Genomic DNA, 15,242 nt, shown 5'->3' with positions numbered 1-15,242 from the left:
GAGTTGAGGCAGGAAGGGGGGGTCCTCTGTTTTGTAGATAGCTAGTAGGCATATTTTAGTTATATTCCAAAGGGCCTGTGGCTATTCTGTATTTTTTTTTGTTTGTTTGTTTGTTTGTTTTTTGCCTGAGCCTGAAATCTGATATGCAGGTGGATCCTAATTATTGTCTGGGGAGATGATGTCATGCTGGCAGAAGGACCAGAAAGCTGGATCAGGAAAGAGAGTAGCTCCCAAATATGGGAAAGGGGAATAAATATTGTTGATCGTAAACCTCATTGATTTGATGTGATCTGGGGCCCATATTCAGCTTAGGAGCCTATGTGACCTCTGCATCCCTGTGGATCTGAGCTCACATTCTGTGGTCATAAGTAGGAACATTCCAAGCTGCCCCAATATCAGGAACCATATTCCTCAGGTGTAGCATAGAGTTTATTGTCCAGCCTCCCTTTGGAGGATGGAACTTTCTCTACCACTGTTGATCCAAGTTGATGGCAAGATCCTATGGGGGCCCACAAAGGGGTCTACTGTGTTGTTCCTGATAGAGATGACAGGTAACAATGGAGAGAGGGATTTATTCAAGGTCTAGGTCTATCATGTCTGGGGATCTCATGACTCCCTGATTAAAGCCCCAGATGATGGGGTGGCCTGATCGTGACTAAAGAGTCATCATTAAAGTATGCCAGTCTCTTGCCCTTATTCAGCTTTTGCAGTCCTTGCTTTGATGAGGTTAGCTTTGGAGTGAGTGAGAAAACTGTAATAGGAAGTAGGTGAGAAGGGTATCTAAGTGTAAGTAGACACAATTTCATTATGAACTTTATACTGACTCACTACAGACTATTGTTTATTTTTGCTTTCAGGTATATATTTTGCCCTAATTTATGGATACATGTGAACATACGTTCTATCTAACAGGACCTGGCCTATATCTAGGTTTTGGGACTTTGTTAGGAAGTGAACCTCCTGGAATGGAATTAGAGAATACTGTGAAAGGAAATATCTCACCTGAGTAATGAGGGTGAAGGGTTGACATTCCACACCTTATGTTTCTGGACACAGTCTGAAGTGAAGCATGCTGAGGTGGTACTCCTTGCATTGATTATCTTGGGATCGGCGGATGCAATATCATTTGGTATGACTTGAGAGAAGCATGCAGGAAAGTGAGCCCCACCTTAGAGATTCCAGGACTGAGGGAAATATATGCTCTATAGAGGAAGAGAGAAGCTCCTGCTGTCATAGGATTTAAGAAGACAATAGATAGTTATTGCTATAATCACATTATTGGGCAATTGGGTTAACTTTGAAATATCCCTTTGTTAAGATTTGCTGTATCATACACAACATCACCATAATTTATGTCCTTTGACATTATTTGTATATAGCTATACCACTGGTTGCTTCTGTTCTCCCTGGTCTAAGCTTTTAAAAGAGTCAACATATCAAAGAATTAGCCTATGTATTAAAAAGACTCAGTCTGTGCTTTAAAGAGTTTGAGACATTCAATCAATTTTTCCTCTCTCATATTAATTAGTGATTTATCTGACTACAAATTGATAGGAGTGTACATAGACACCATTCCCACCACGGAAAGACTGTGTCCCCCCCCCCCCCCCCCCGTCCCGTGAAGCTGAACATACACCCTCATCCAGGGTTTTTACTTTGGTGCCCTACTCCAAATTCAGTCAAATCTTGCTTTGACTTTCCCTTTCTGTTATTCTTTCTCAAGTTCTGTTTATGAGTGGGTTCATCCCATACTTATCTATCTTTCTGACTTAGGTCACATAATTCCTTCTATGACCCAAGATGGGTCATAGAAGGTGGGTTCATTGTTCTTAATAGCTGTGTAGTATTCCATTGTGTATATATACCACAGCCTTCTCAGCCACTCATATGTTGTTGGACACCTGGGTTGCTTCCAGGTTTTAGCTATTACAAATTGTGCTGCTATGAACACATTTCTTTTTGGTTGGGTATTATGGAATCCTTGGGGTATATCCCTAGGAGAGGGATTACTGGGTCAAATGGAAGGTCCATGTCTAGCCTTGTGAGAGTTTTCCAGACTGCTCTCCACAGGGGTTGGACCAATTTACATTCCCACCAGCAATGCAGAAGGGTTTCTCTGTCCCCACATCCTCTCCAGCATTTGTTGCTGCTGTCCTTTTTGATGTATGCCATTCTTACAGGAGTGAGGTGGTATCTCAATGTTGTCTTTATTTGCATTTCTCTGACAATCATTGACCTGGAGCTTGTGTTTTTTAGCCTTTTGGATCTCTTCTTCTTTTTTTTTATATTTATTTTATTTATTTATTCCCTTTTATTGCCCTTGTTGTTTTATTGTTGTAGTTATTATTGTTGTTGTTGTTGGATAGGACAGAGAGAAATGGAGAGAGGGAGGGGAAGACAGAGAGGAGGAGAGAAAGATAGACACCTGCAGACCTGCTTCACCGCCTGTGAAGCGATTCCCCTGCAGGTGGGGAGCTGGGGTTCGAACCGAGATTCTTATGCCGGTCCTTGTTGGATCTCTTCTGTAGTGAATGTTTTGTTCATATCCTCTGCCCATTTTTGGATGGGGTCATTTGCTTTTTTTGTTGCTAAGTTTTCTGAGCTCGTTGTATATTTTGTTTATTAGTCTCTTGTCTGATATATGACATGTGAAGATCTTCTCCCATTCTGGTTTTGGCAATTCTGCGTGTTTTCTGGTTCCAGATAAATGATTGTAGTTTTTGTTCTATTCTCTTAAAGAAGCTTGGTGGAACTTGGATAGGCATCGCATTAAATTTGTATATGGCTCTGGGGAGAATATTCATTTTGATGATATTTTTTCTTCCAGTCCATGAGCATGGGATGTCTTTCCATTTCTTGGTATCAGTTTCTATTTCCTTGAATGGTGACTCATAGTTTTCAGTATACAAGTCTTTCCCTTCTTTGGTCAGCTTTATTCCTAGGTATTTGATTGATTTTGCTGCAGCAGTGAATGGGAGTGATTTCTGGATGTCTTCTTCTTCAGATTTAGTGTTTGCATAAAAAGATGTCACTGATTTTTGTACATTGATTTTGTAGCTTGACCTTGCTATATTGCCTAATAGCTTCCAGTAGTTTTCTGCTGGATTCTTTAGGGTTTTCTATGTATACTATCATATCATCTGCAAACAGTGAGAGCTTGACGTCTTCCTTTCCAATCTGTATTCCTTTGATTTCTTTCTCTTGCCTGACTGCTATGGCAAGAACTTCCATTACTATGTTGAAGAGTAATGGTGACAGTGGACAGGCCTGTCTAGTCCCTGATCTGAGGGGGAATGCTTTCAGCTTCTGTCCATTGAGTATGATGTTGGCTATAGGTTTGCTATACATGGTCTCCACTATCTTGAGGAATTTCCCATCTATTCTCATTTTTTGTAGTGTTTTGAGCATGAATGGGCTTTGGATTTTGTCAAAGACTTTCTCTGCATCTATTGAGATAATCATGTGGTTTTTGTTTTTGCTTTTATTGATGTGTTGAATGACATTGATTGACTTACGTATGTTGAACCAGACTTGCATTCCTGGGATAAATCCCACTTGGTCGTGATGAACAATCTTAATTGTTCATAAATAAATAAAATCTTAAAAAAAAATAAAACTTGTCCCCTGAATATTTGGACCAGGGACTTCAACTGGGGTCCTTGTCCATAGTAACATGTGCACTCAACCAAGTGCACCAGTGCCCAGCTGCTATCAGCTAATTATTTTAACACAAATAATAGTAGACGTGCTTTTGTGTTCCTTTAGATGTCTTATTTCCCTCCTTGTTAGCTGCTTTTAGCACCATGATCTTACCTAAGCACTTGGGGAATTTCAGGCTTAAGTCTGTCCTTTGATTAATGGTTTTCTCTCTCACCCTCTCTCTCTCTCCCTGTCTCCCTCCCCCCATCGCCTTTTTTTTCATAAGGATAAGGCAAAAACTTATATGTATTTTATTTCACTATTTCACAAATTCCTTCTGCTAGAAATAGTGGGCATATAGTCGGGATTCAGGATTCTCAGTTTGGTGAATGATTAGCCTCTGTGACTCATTGTTCTCAAAAGGAACATAGAGGCAAAAACAGAACTGCAGAGGTATTGATGTAGTAAAAATGCAGTTTTGTGGGGTTCCAGGAAGCTGAGATAGCAGCTTGACATTCAGGCCTGAGGGCTAGTAAATAAACTACATTACACTTCTTCTTCTTCTAGCGTTTACACTTAGAACAGGTAAAAGTGAAAAAGGCCTAAAGGCAGTCACGCAGCATGAGTCAGCTTCTGGCCTAAGTCTTCAGTTGTCAGCTCACCAGCACTCAGCTTTGCAAGAGTCATCTGCTTCTGCAGTTTGAGTTTAAGTTGCTTTCAGATCTCCTGTTATTATAGTCAATTTTGTTAATATAGTGTTGTCACGACCTATGCTAATGCTAACATGATGTCTGCTAATCACGCCCACATGGCCACTGCCTTCCTTTTTGTTTATTGACTTTAACAGGCATAATGAGCCAAGTGTTCAAACACAGGCTTTTCCCAAGATATCCAGAGTAGGCCTTTCGCAATTATTATCACTGTGCTTTGTGGAACTAAGATCAGTTGAAGCCCTCTGGGCCATGGGAGAAACTGTTACTATTTTTTAAAAGAATCCCTAGCACTGCAAAAACGGTATCATCTGTTTTCCATCTACATCATGCCTCGGCCTCGCGTGAGCTTAATGTGCAGCTTGGCGATACGAGAATCCGGCATGAAGCCCAGCCAGTCTATCTTGGCGTTACTCTCGATCGCACTCTGTCATTTCACAAACATCTCATAAAAACTGCAGCAAAGGTGGGCGCGAGGAATAACATCATTGCAAGACTGGCCAGCTCCTCATGGGGCGCGTGATCATCATCTCTGGCATTATGCTATTCCACTGCAGAATACTGTGCCCCAGTATGGTTCCATAGCCCCCATGCCCACTTGGTCGATTCCAAATTATATTCCTCCGTGAGGATAATTTCTGGAACCATCCGTTCCACCCCGGTTCCATGGCTGCCAGTTCTTAGCAACATCACCCCGCCAGATATTCGTCGGGATGAGGCATCATCTAAGTTCATTTCCCACGTCTATGCTCGACCAGACCTGCCAATATACGCGGATATCTTTGCCCACCCTGCCCAACGATTGACGTCTAGTCACCCAATCTGGTCCCCTACGCCTACACTGAACTTCTCTGTTCCAGACTCTTGGAAACAGAGTTGGCAGTCAGCTGAGGTAAAGAACAAACACCTCATCACAGACCCCTGCAAGCGTCAACCTGGCTTTGACCTAGCACGTTATGATTGGGCCCTCCTCAACCGCTATCGAACAGGCCATGGCCGGTGCGCCGCTATGTTCCATCGCTGGGGAGCCAGAGACGACCTGAACTGCCCCTGCGGCTACAGACAGACTATGACCCACATAGTCAACGACTGCCACCTCTCCAGATTCAAAGGAGGTCTCGAAACTTTACATCAGGCTCAACCTGACGCTGTTGACTGGCTACGGGCTACGGAAGAAGGGCAAACGCTAGAAGAAGAAGAAGAAAAGAATGTAAATTTTCAGGATTTCTCCAGAATTAATCTCTTCTTTTATGTATTTGTTTGTTTGTTTTTAATGAGCAAGACACACACTAGAACATGATTTTACATGTATGGATTTTCTCCCATCTCTGTCTTTGGTGGTCCCACATAGCACTGGGGATCAAACCTCAGGTATCTCTCTCTCTCTCACACACACACACACAACACACACACACACACACACACACACACACCTACTGACTGTGCCACCACCTAGTTCCCAGAAAAAGACTGGTTGTCGGAGAAACCGATGTTAAGGTAAGGAAATATGCAAAGCAAGCTTTGTCATGTGAAGTCACCCTTTCCTCATTGTGTGAGATCCCTGGCCTTTTCCTTGATGCCTCAAGCCCTTAAGCACAAAATATAAACCTTTGGCCTGTGCCTTTTACTTTAGAATTTACGGGCTGTATAAACCCTCCATGTGCATGTTATTAAGCTTGTATTTTTCTCTTATTAACTGGTCTGACGATGTGAATTTGTTTGTCTAGTCCCAGAAGCACCCAAACGAGATGGGTAGACTCTTCCCTGCACCTGGACAAGTCTGTTTAGGAAGATTCAGTCCAGAGTAAAATCAAGTAAGTATGGTGACAAAAGAACATGATTGACAGGACACTATTGTGACATGTAAAGAAGTTCTGGAGAGGGAGTTGGATTGTAGCGCAGTGGGTTAAGCACACGTGGCTTGAAGCACTAGTACTGGGGCATAAGGATCCTGGTTTGAGCCCCCTGGCTCCCCACCTTCAGGAGAGTCGCTTTACAGGCAGTGAAATATATATATTTCTGGAGAGAAAACTTATGATTTTATGACCACAGATAACCATCAGCTGTCTGACATAGTCTAACAGGAAAATCATGGAAGGAGTCAGAGCTGAGTGCTCTGACAGTGGACTTCGTGTGTTAAGCAGAAATAAGCAAATGCCAGCACTATGTGAATTTTAGGGGGCTACTGGTAGTCATCAAAAATATCACCCCTGTCCCTTTACCTCTCACCAGCCCTGTCATAGGGCCACTCTGTCCTCTTGCATGATTTTGTAGTTCTTAGTAGCTATGATAGCATCACTTCCCAAAAGCCACCGGTATATGGCTGTTTAAAAAGGAAAGAGCAAAGAGGGGCCCAGAGATGGCTAAACACCCTCCTTACCTTGCAGGAGGCCTTGGGTTTGAGGCTTGACATTCCACGGGAGCATCATAGCACCAGGGGAAGCCCCATGGATGGTGGAGCAGTGCTGTGTTGTCTCTCTCTGTTACAGAAATGATCCCCAAAGCACAAGACTTGAGCAGGTTCTTGGTGAAAGAGAGGAGTTTATTGCACCAGTGTGTAGGAGACGTCAGATCACTCCGGGAAGTTCTCCCCGCACCTTTCTCCCCACACCGAAAAGCACAGTTTTATCAGTAGTCACAGTAGTCTCCCTCCCCAAAGGGGTGGAGGGAGCAAGTTTGTTTCACTATTAGTAGGAAGAAACAGACAAAGGCAATTTTTCAGGGAATTGCTATACATCTTCCTTATCTGTGGTGAGGGTAAAGAAAGGGGAGAACTAGTGCCTGGTATGTATCAGTCTTGAGACAGCTGAATTTACTCCCTAGTCTTCAGTTTATCTTTGCACCTTTGCTCAGGCCCATTAGTTTAGGCATGTGCAGGGGAGGAAGGGTAGCAACTACAGCCACTGTTTTAATTTCCAGGAGAGCAAACACAAAGGAAATGCAGTCTTAGGCTATGTCTCCATATCAGAGATGAAAGGCACTTCTCCACCAGGCACACAGGTCAAATATCCACACAGGGCAAATCAGGAGAGTGTGCGCTCTGTGTTCATCTGTTTTCCATAATACCTCTACGAAATTAAAAGGAGAAAAAAGAAAAAGTCAGCCCAGGAATGGTTAAAGTGTTTGCTTGAAGCCTCAGTTTGGTTAAAAGAAAAAGACACTCATCCCACCCACATTAACAGCATTGGGCCCAACATGCAAAGCCAAGCTCACTCTTAGATGTGACTGCACCTGTTCAAACCTGAGAGCGAGCACCTCCTTCGGGGGCTGTTCCCTGTGTTCTAAATGATGTCCAATTAAAATTGCTTGTCAAGGCAAAAAATAAGGAGTTGAAGCAAGGCATTTATTCTTTTGCAAAAGGGCATGTTGTCAACAGTGGCTGTCAGGCAGCAGTGCACACCCTTCACCCTTCTCCTGTCTTTTATACCTGAGGCAGAACTGCCTCCTCCACCCCTGGGCTGGGCTTCAGAGCTCAGTCTCCCCGTTGCCTAAATAAGGAAAGGAGGAAGAGCGCCTGAGTGTCTCTGCTGGAGGATTAGCAAGCACTGCAAGGAGCTGACGTAAAGAATACAAAACTACTGGCCACAGGTGGTCATAGATAACATCTGATAAAAAGAATTTTTAAGTTAAAAAAATATATTTACTTATTTATTTTCCCTTTTTGTTGCCCTTGTTTTTTTATTATTGTTGTTGTTGTTGTTGATGTCATCGTTGTTAGATAGGACAGAGAGAAATGGAGAGAGGAGGGGAAGGCAGAGAGAGAGAAAGACAGACCCAGACCTGCTTCACCTCCTGTGAAGCGACTCCCCTGCAGGTGGGGAGCCAGGGGCTCAAACTGGGATCCTTAAGCCGGTCCTTGCACCAGTCCTTGCACTTCGCACCACGTGCGCTTAACCCGTTGCGCTACTGCCCAACTCCCGATAAAAAGAATTTTTGTACTAAACAGTTGTTCTATTCTTTAGAAGAGGAGACCTAACCGTTACTCACACCTGTAAGCCTGTAACCTTCAGCCTAGTCCCACCCTGCACAGGAGCCCGGTGAAATGGCAGGTTCTGAAGTCCTGAAGTTCTGAAGTGCCACAGAAGGTAGTAAATCCATGCAGAACTTTGAACTGAGAGTTACTGATAGGAAAGCAAGTATCTACTTTATGTTAAGAGAGAATTAGCTGAGAGTTCAAACCAAAACAATGAACATGTTTAATCAGTAAGCAGCATTTCTGAAATCATGAAAGATGACTGTTGGATCAGTGAAAAGCAGAATATTGGTCCAAGACATTTTCATATTGGTTTGTTTGTTTGCTTGATTTTTAACCATAGTACTATTCAGCTCTGGGTTATAGTTGTGCTAGAGGTTGAACTTGGGACTTTCATGCCTCAGGCATGAAAGTCTTCCTTTTTGCATAAGTACTATACTATGTCCCTAGCCTCTCATAAATTTTTAAGAAGTTGTCTTGCATGAAAAGGAAAAACATGGAAAAAGGGGACTACTTTGGATTGGAAATCAAGATCCAAATCAAGAACTGCTACAAAGAACTTTATTTTTCTTTTGAACTAAAAGATTTTGTATAAATTTGATGCTATCGGTTAAAAAAAAAAGCTCACATCACATCAGTAATCACAAAACTTATGATTATTGGACAAAATCCAAAGGGATTTGTCATAAAAAAATGAATCATTGTACAAATCACAATGATGCTACTATTTAGATTTCCTGTCGGCTTTTATAATTACATATTAAAGCCATTTCCTTTTCTTTCCTTTCCTTTTCTTTTTTGCCACCAAGGTTATCACTGGAATTTAGTGCCTGCAGGATGAATCCATCATACCTGGTGGCCATTTTTCCCCCTCTTCTTTTCACTTGATAGGATAGAAAGAAATAGAGAGGCAAGGGGGCGATAGAGAAAGACACCTGCAGCCCTGCTTCACTACTTGTGAAGCTTTCCCACTGCAGGTGGGGACCAGGGGCTCAAACCCAGATCTTTATCCATAGTCATGTGTGTGCTCAGCTGGGTGCATTATCACCTGGCCCCTATTAAAATCTTCTTGAACTTCTATAGTCATTTGAAATTATTTCACTTTTCAGTTACTTTTGTTGAAAAAAAAAAGGATAATCATGAAGTATGTCAGTTTCATTTGCCAAACTTTATTTTAATATCAGAAACTAAAAGGCATTGGGTGGAAGTCTTAATTATCTTCATTGCTGGAAGAGTTCTGCAAAGAGACAACTGATAACATTTCAAAAGCAAAATGTGCTTTTTTCATATGATATAAACACTACAAAAATATTAGACAAATACATCCTTGAACTGTTAAGGCATTTAGGGAGCAAAAGGCATTCCTTGGTTTCCTTAAAGTTTGGCTTTCTTCCTAAAAGACTCCTTCATCCTTTTGACAGTGGAAAGGTCCCCCATTCCATTGGGCCAGTTGTCATGATCTGTGAAGTAAGAAAAAAAATGTTACACTCGTTAATCTTTAACCTTCTTAGATCCTACCAAATCTCCTTGTTATGTTCATTGGATTACTCCTTTTCTCAGCCAAGAGAGAACAAAGGGACTTATTAGGACAAGTGGAATTGAGAAAATTCGGGATTTGAAGGCCAACTCTACCAATTTAGGAGAAGTTGTTCTTTCTGAGCCTCAGTTTTCTCATCTAACAGAGGCAATAACAACATCCACTCCAGCATGGCTCTGCCCTAGAAGTAACGACATCTGTCTTTTAAATGCCTGAGAGTTGTGACCTAGTAGGTGGAACGGTAGAGATAGCTCTGGACTTAAAAGCACGAGGTCCTGAATTCAGTCCCTGGAATCATATATGCCAGAGTGACACTCTGGTTCCTCTCTTTCATTAACAAGTAAATGAAAATTCATTTGTTTTTATTTATTTTATTGAAACAATGCTCAGCTCTGGCTTATGGTGGTGCTGGAGATTGAACCTGGGGCCTCTGATGCCTCCGGCCTGAAGGGCTTTTTGCAAAACCATTATGCTATCTCCCCAGGGCATAAATTAGTATTTAAACAAATAAAATTCTGAGAGTTAAATGTGAGACCCTACATGAAAGAGTTGGCATACCGTAGATATTCAATAAGTAGCACTTCCAGGAGTCGGGCAGTAGCGCAGAGGGTTAAATGCAGGTGGCGCAAAGTGCAAGGACTGGTGTAAGGATCCCGATTCGAGCCCCCAGCTCCCCACCTACAGAGGAGTTGCTTCACAATCAGTGAAGCAGGTCTGTAGGTGTCTATCTTTCTCTCTCCCTCTCTGTCTTCTCCACTCTCCATTACTTTCTGTCCTATCCAACAACAATGATAACAACAACAGCAATAATAACTACAACAATAAAAAACAAGGGCAACAAAAGGGAAAATAAATAAATATTCAATAAGTAGCACTTCCTTGAAACTTATGAAAATAAATACTTTGTTTTTTATAACTAAATTAATTTTACTTCAGAACTCTGGTACCTAAATAGGTACTACGTAACTCTTGCTGACTACCCAAACAATCTAGCCATTTTTGTCCCTCTAGTTTACAAACATGTAGTTGGTCTCTGTGATTTTTAAAAATATTTTTTATTGATTTAACATTGTTTCACACAATGTTGAGATTTCAGGGTATAGTTTTGAAATGAGAAATCTATAGGCTCCTGGTAAATGCCCATTTCTACATTCCAGCATCCCAGTGGCGGGCTCTGATGGTAGCCAACCTGCTCTCACCTTTATTGTCAGCACCTTGATGAACATTGCTTCTAACCAATCAGCTTGTGTTGCACCCAGTTTGAAACTGATAAAAACTGTGCTACAGGACAAGTGTGTGCCGGTCTGGTAGGAATTGGCTTGTAACCCATTAACATAATAAAGTATCTCCCTGTCCTCCATGTGGTCTTGGCCTCAGTCTCATCCTTTGGATCTGCTGCACCCAGGAGCTATAACACTTGGAACTGTTCTGCAGATATTTCCATAACAGCTTCACACCTATGTGTGTGTGTGTGTGTGTGTGTGTGTGTGTGTGTGTGTGTGTGTGTGTGTGTGTGTACAATTCTCCACATCCACCGACAGTGGATAATTCTCACCACCACCACCATGAGCACCATAGTTTTTCACAAAGTCTAAGAGACCATTTGGTTAATATTTCTTGGCAAGTTCATTTGTTTCAGTTACCTATACAATACCTATGAATAAAACCATCCAGTAGGTGTCCTTTGTCTCTTTACTTATTTTGCTTTCAATATGCTTAATTTAGATCAGGCATTTACAGCTGCCTCTCCAGCCTCCTGTCTCTCATCTCTTCTTTCCAAGGGTCTCAGTTTCCACTGAGGAATCCATGAGGTTCTAGGAAAGTGACTCCATCCTTGGTGGTGGAGGGACTTTGGACCCTCAGTGTGTGGGAGCTTCATTGCATAACCATTGTGCTATCTATCCTCCACTCTGTTTTATCTCTTGGTCACAAGCGATTAAGCTAAAAAGAATCTACTTATGCTTAAAAAGCCCTCAGGCTCCCGTAGCCTGCAGGGAAGATAAATAACACTAAGAAAGTTTAAGTCACCATGGTTCACCTCAGGGACTAAGATAACATTGAAACAACTGTAAAGATTCAAAACTGTGAACTCTTATGTACCTTACTTAGATATAAGTGAAGGCAAGTGTAATTAGTGGGTTGAAAAGAAGTGAGAAAGGGACCTCATAACACACCAAATATAATAGTTAAACCCAGAAGAAACATTGCAGAACTGAACCAAAAGTCTAGATAAAGTCCCAAAAAGGTAGGAGTAGGAAAGAATGAGGACAATATCCAAACACTAATTGATGCAATAGTTACAGGAGTGGGAAAGCTTTTGAAAGTAATATCATCAGAAATGGAGAAACAACAAATGAGACCCTGAAAGAAAACACTAATTATCTGGAGATAGAGAGCTGAAAGCTGAAATAGCTGAGTTAATAGCAGAACTAGCTGAACAAGGTAATGCAGTATCTGAACAGGGTAACAAAATAGTTGAGCTACAGAAACAGCAAGGGAGAGAGACAGAACAGAATAGTTGAGGAAAAAAACAGAAATAGTAAGATCGAGGATGAATTAGAGAAAATTAAGAAAGAAGTAAGAGAACTAAAAGGAGAATAAGATAATGAAAATAACAACAGACATATGGGATGACTACAAAAGAAGTAATATATGCATTATTTTCCTGTGACTGTAAGAACATTTCCTTTTCAAACCATATCATGAATATAAACATTTTACATATTTTGATGTTCTTCAAGAGAAAATCTTCAACTTAAAAATATATATTCACTGGGCATTGGGTGGTGGTTTTCTGGGTAAAGCACACACATTATCATGCACAAGGAGCCTGGTTCAAGCCCCCACTCCCCCAATTGTTGCAGGAATACTTTACATGTGGTGAAGCAGATTTTCAGGTGTCTTGCTTTCTCTTTCCCTCTCTCTTTTCCCTAAGGAGGGAGAGAGAGAGAGGGAGAGAATGAATGAGAGAACACTCTGGGACACTCAATGCTGGAGATTGAACTGAGGACCTAGTGTTTCTTCCACTGTACCATCTCCCAGGCCACAAAAACTATTATCTCTTAAGTAACTACTTGGAGGAATTTGAAAATCCTGTACATGAAAGTCAGTGATGACTCACTGGCTGCTCACCTGGTATCTCAAATATGTGATTATACAGAGACTGGCCTCCATCCACATCCACCAACTGTCCGGTGATAAAGGAAGCAGCTGGAGACAGCAGGAAGCATACCAAGGAGGCGATCTGCAGACAGAAACAAGACATGCAGACAGGAACACAGAAACCTGAGTGTGTGTGACTGTATTTCACATCAGTAAGCAACTGAAGGGGCAACATAGGAAGGCGCAGAATAGGATGCCTGGTATGAAGAAGTCAGAAGTGAGCACGGTACTAAACCTTTGCTTGTTTCAAACAGTTCAGCCCAGGCATTTCACCGCCAATATCTACCACTGGATTTCTCAATACCAACACATATTTTTTCTGTGTTTATTCCTGGAAAAGTTCATTTACTTACAGAGCAATCAACTAGCCTTCTAGCTTGCCAAGGTCAAAGTTTTGCAGGATGAAAGTCTACCAGTTCAGAGTTCAGATGCTTCAGAATCTCACTTCAACCCCTCAGCATGAAACAGGTAAGTATAATGAGTTCAGTAACATCTATTACTGAAACCCAGGAGAAAAAAAAAAATGAACCAAGCAGGTTCAAGAGAGATTCTTATAGGAGGCTGCTGGCACAGGTAGAGTTTCTCAAAGGGTCACTCTAAACACCTGAATGAAAATCCTCAGGGATGTTTATTGAAACTAGATTCCTGGACATTGAAATCTGAATTTTAAGCTCTGGAATTGGACAACAAGAACCTGCCTCCTCCTCTTCCTTCTTCTTAGTTTTATTATTATTATTTAATCAGACTTCAAAGCAGAGCATGGGACAATGGTATGCTAATGAGCCACTTAGAAAGCACTATCTCAGGACTAGGTTGAGTACCTAGTTGAGCGCATGCCACCATACTCAAAAACCCGGGTTTGAGTCCTCAGTTCTCATTTGCAGGGGGAAAGCTTTTCAACTGGTGAAGCAATTCTGCAGGTGTCTCTCTTCTTTTCTGTCACCCCTTCCCTCTTAATTTCTGGCTGTCTCTAGCCAATAAATAAAAGTTTGTGTTTTTTTTTTTTTTAAGAAGAAGCATTGTTTCTTGGGGCACTTCCCCTGTACTTGCACAATCATGACAATCAATCTGTTCTTGAATGTTGTGATCATACCTAACTTGTTTCAGCCCAATATTGGCCCTGTACTTAGCTTACCCACCATGCTGGCTTTCAGGGTTCTGCCTTTTTTGAGACCCTGAGAGGCTAGCTAGTAGGTGTGGCTTTCTCTTCAACTTGTGGCCCCAGCAGTTAGTCTAAAACAGGCCGTGAGCACCACTGAAACACTTCCTCATCTGCCTACTAGGAATTGAAATGAACTGGAAGTGTATGCAACACACAACAGAGAGTGAAATCTGCCTCAAAATGCTCAGGTAGGCTCAGCGGACAAGCAATTACAGAAGCCAGGTCTTCCACCTTCTGCATCCCCAAAAGAATGTTGGTCCATACTCCCAGAAGGATTAAAGAATAGGAAGCTTCCAATGGAGGGGATGGGATATAGAACTCTGGTGGTGGAAATTATATGGAATTGTCCCCCTCTTATCCTATAATCTTGTTAATCATTATTAAATCACTACTTAAAAAGTCTCATAGGCAACAAGGGCAAATAAAGGGAATAAATAAATAAATAAATATTTTTTAAAAAGTCTCATAGGGAAAAATATTCAGATAGGCTTTAAAAATTATTATTATTATTATTATTGCCTCCAGGGTTATTTCTGGGGCTCAGTGCCTGCACCATGAGTCCACTACTCCTGGAGGCCATCTTTCCCTCTCTTTGTTGCCCTTGTTGTTGTAGCCTTGTTGTGGTTATCGTTGTTGTTGATGTCGTTTGTTGTTGGATAGGACAGAAAGAAATGGAGAGAGGAGGGGAAGAAAGAGAGGGGGAAAGAAAGATAGACACCTGCAGACCTGTTTCACCACCTGTGAAGCGACTCCCCTGCAGGTGGGGAGCTGGGGGCTTGAACCGGGATCCTTATTGCGGTCCTTGCTCTTTGTGCCACGTGCACTTAACCCGCTGTGCTACTCCCCAACTCCCAAAAAATTATTATCTTAGGGGCCAGGAGATGGCACATCTGATTGAGTGCACATGTTACAATGTGCAAGGACCCAGGTTCAAGCCCTTGGTACCCACCTGCAGAGGGAGAGCTTCACAAGTGGTGAAGCAGTGCTGCAGGTGTCTCTGTCTCTTTCCCTATCTATATCCCCCTTCCTCTTGATTTCTGGCTGTCTCTAGACAATGCA

General features: G+C 41.9%; 1 protein-coding gene and 1 long non-coding RNA gene across 3 annotated transcripts in view; one reads left to right on the top strand and one right to left on the bottom strand.

The window, feature by feature from the left end:
• The first annotated feature begins 6,002 nt into the window (after window positions 1–6,002).
• LOC132539258 (uncharacterized) lies at window positions 6,003–8,734 on the top strand. Its single transcript, XR_009550521.1, has 2 exons — window positions 6,003–6,163; window positions 8,312–8,734. It is a non-coding gene; the product is annotated as an uncharacterized LOC132539258 (long non-coding RNA).
• Window positions 8,735–9,471: 737 nt separating this feature from the next.
• PECR (peroxisomal trans-2-enoyl-CoA reductase) overlaps window positions 9,472–15,242 on the bottom strand; it is a 33,477-nt gene continuing 27,706 nt past the window's right edge. For both annotated transcript variants that reach the window (XM_007535667.3, XM_060193947.1), the window contains exons 7-8: window positions 12,992–13,103; window positions 9,472–9,782 (exon numbers count right to left, since the gene is read on the bottom strand). In XM_007535667.3, coding sequence (XP_007535729.2) covers window positions 9,697–9,782; window positions 12,992–13,103 — 198 coding nt within the window. In that variant the 3' untranslated portion in view covers window positions 9,472–9,696. The remainder of the gene's footprint in view (window positions 9,783–12,991; window positions 13,104–15,242) is intronic.

This window comes from Erinaceus europaeus, chromosome 7 (genome assembly GCF_950295315.1).
Source record: "Erinaceus europaeus chromosome 7, mEriEur2.1, whole genome shotgun sequence".
NCBI classification, from domain to species: Eukaryota; Metazoa; Chordata; class Mammalia; order Eulipotyphla; family Erinaceidae; genus Erinaceus; species Erinaceus europaeus.
Note: the sequence above shows the minus strand (reverse complement) of the source record. Positions and strands in the feature narration are given on the sequence as shown.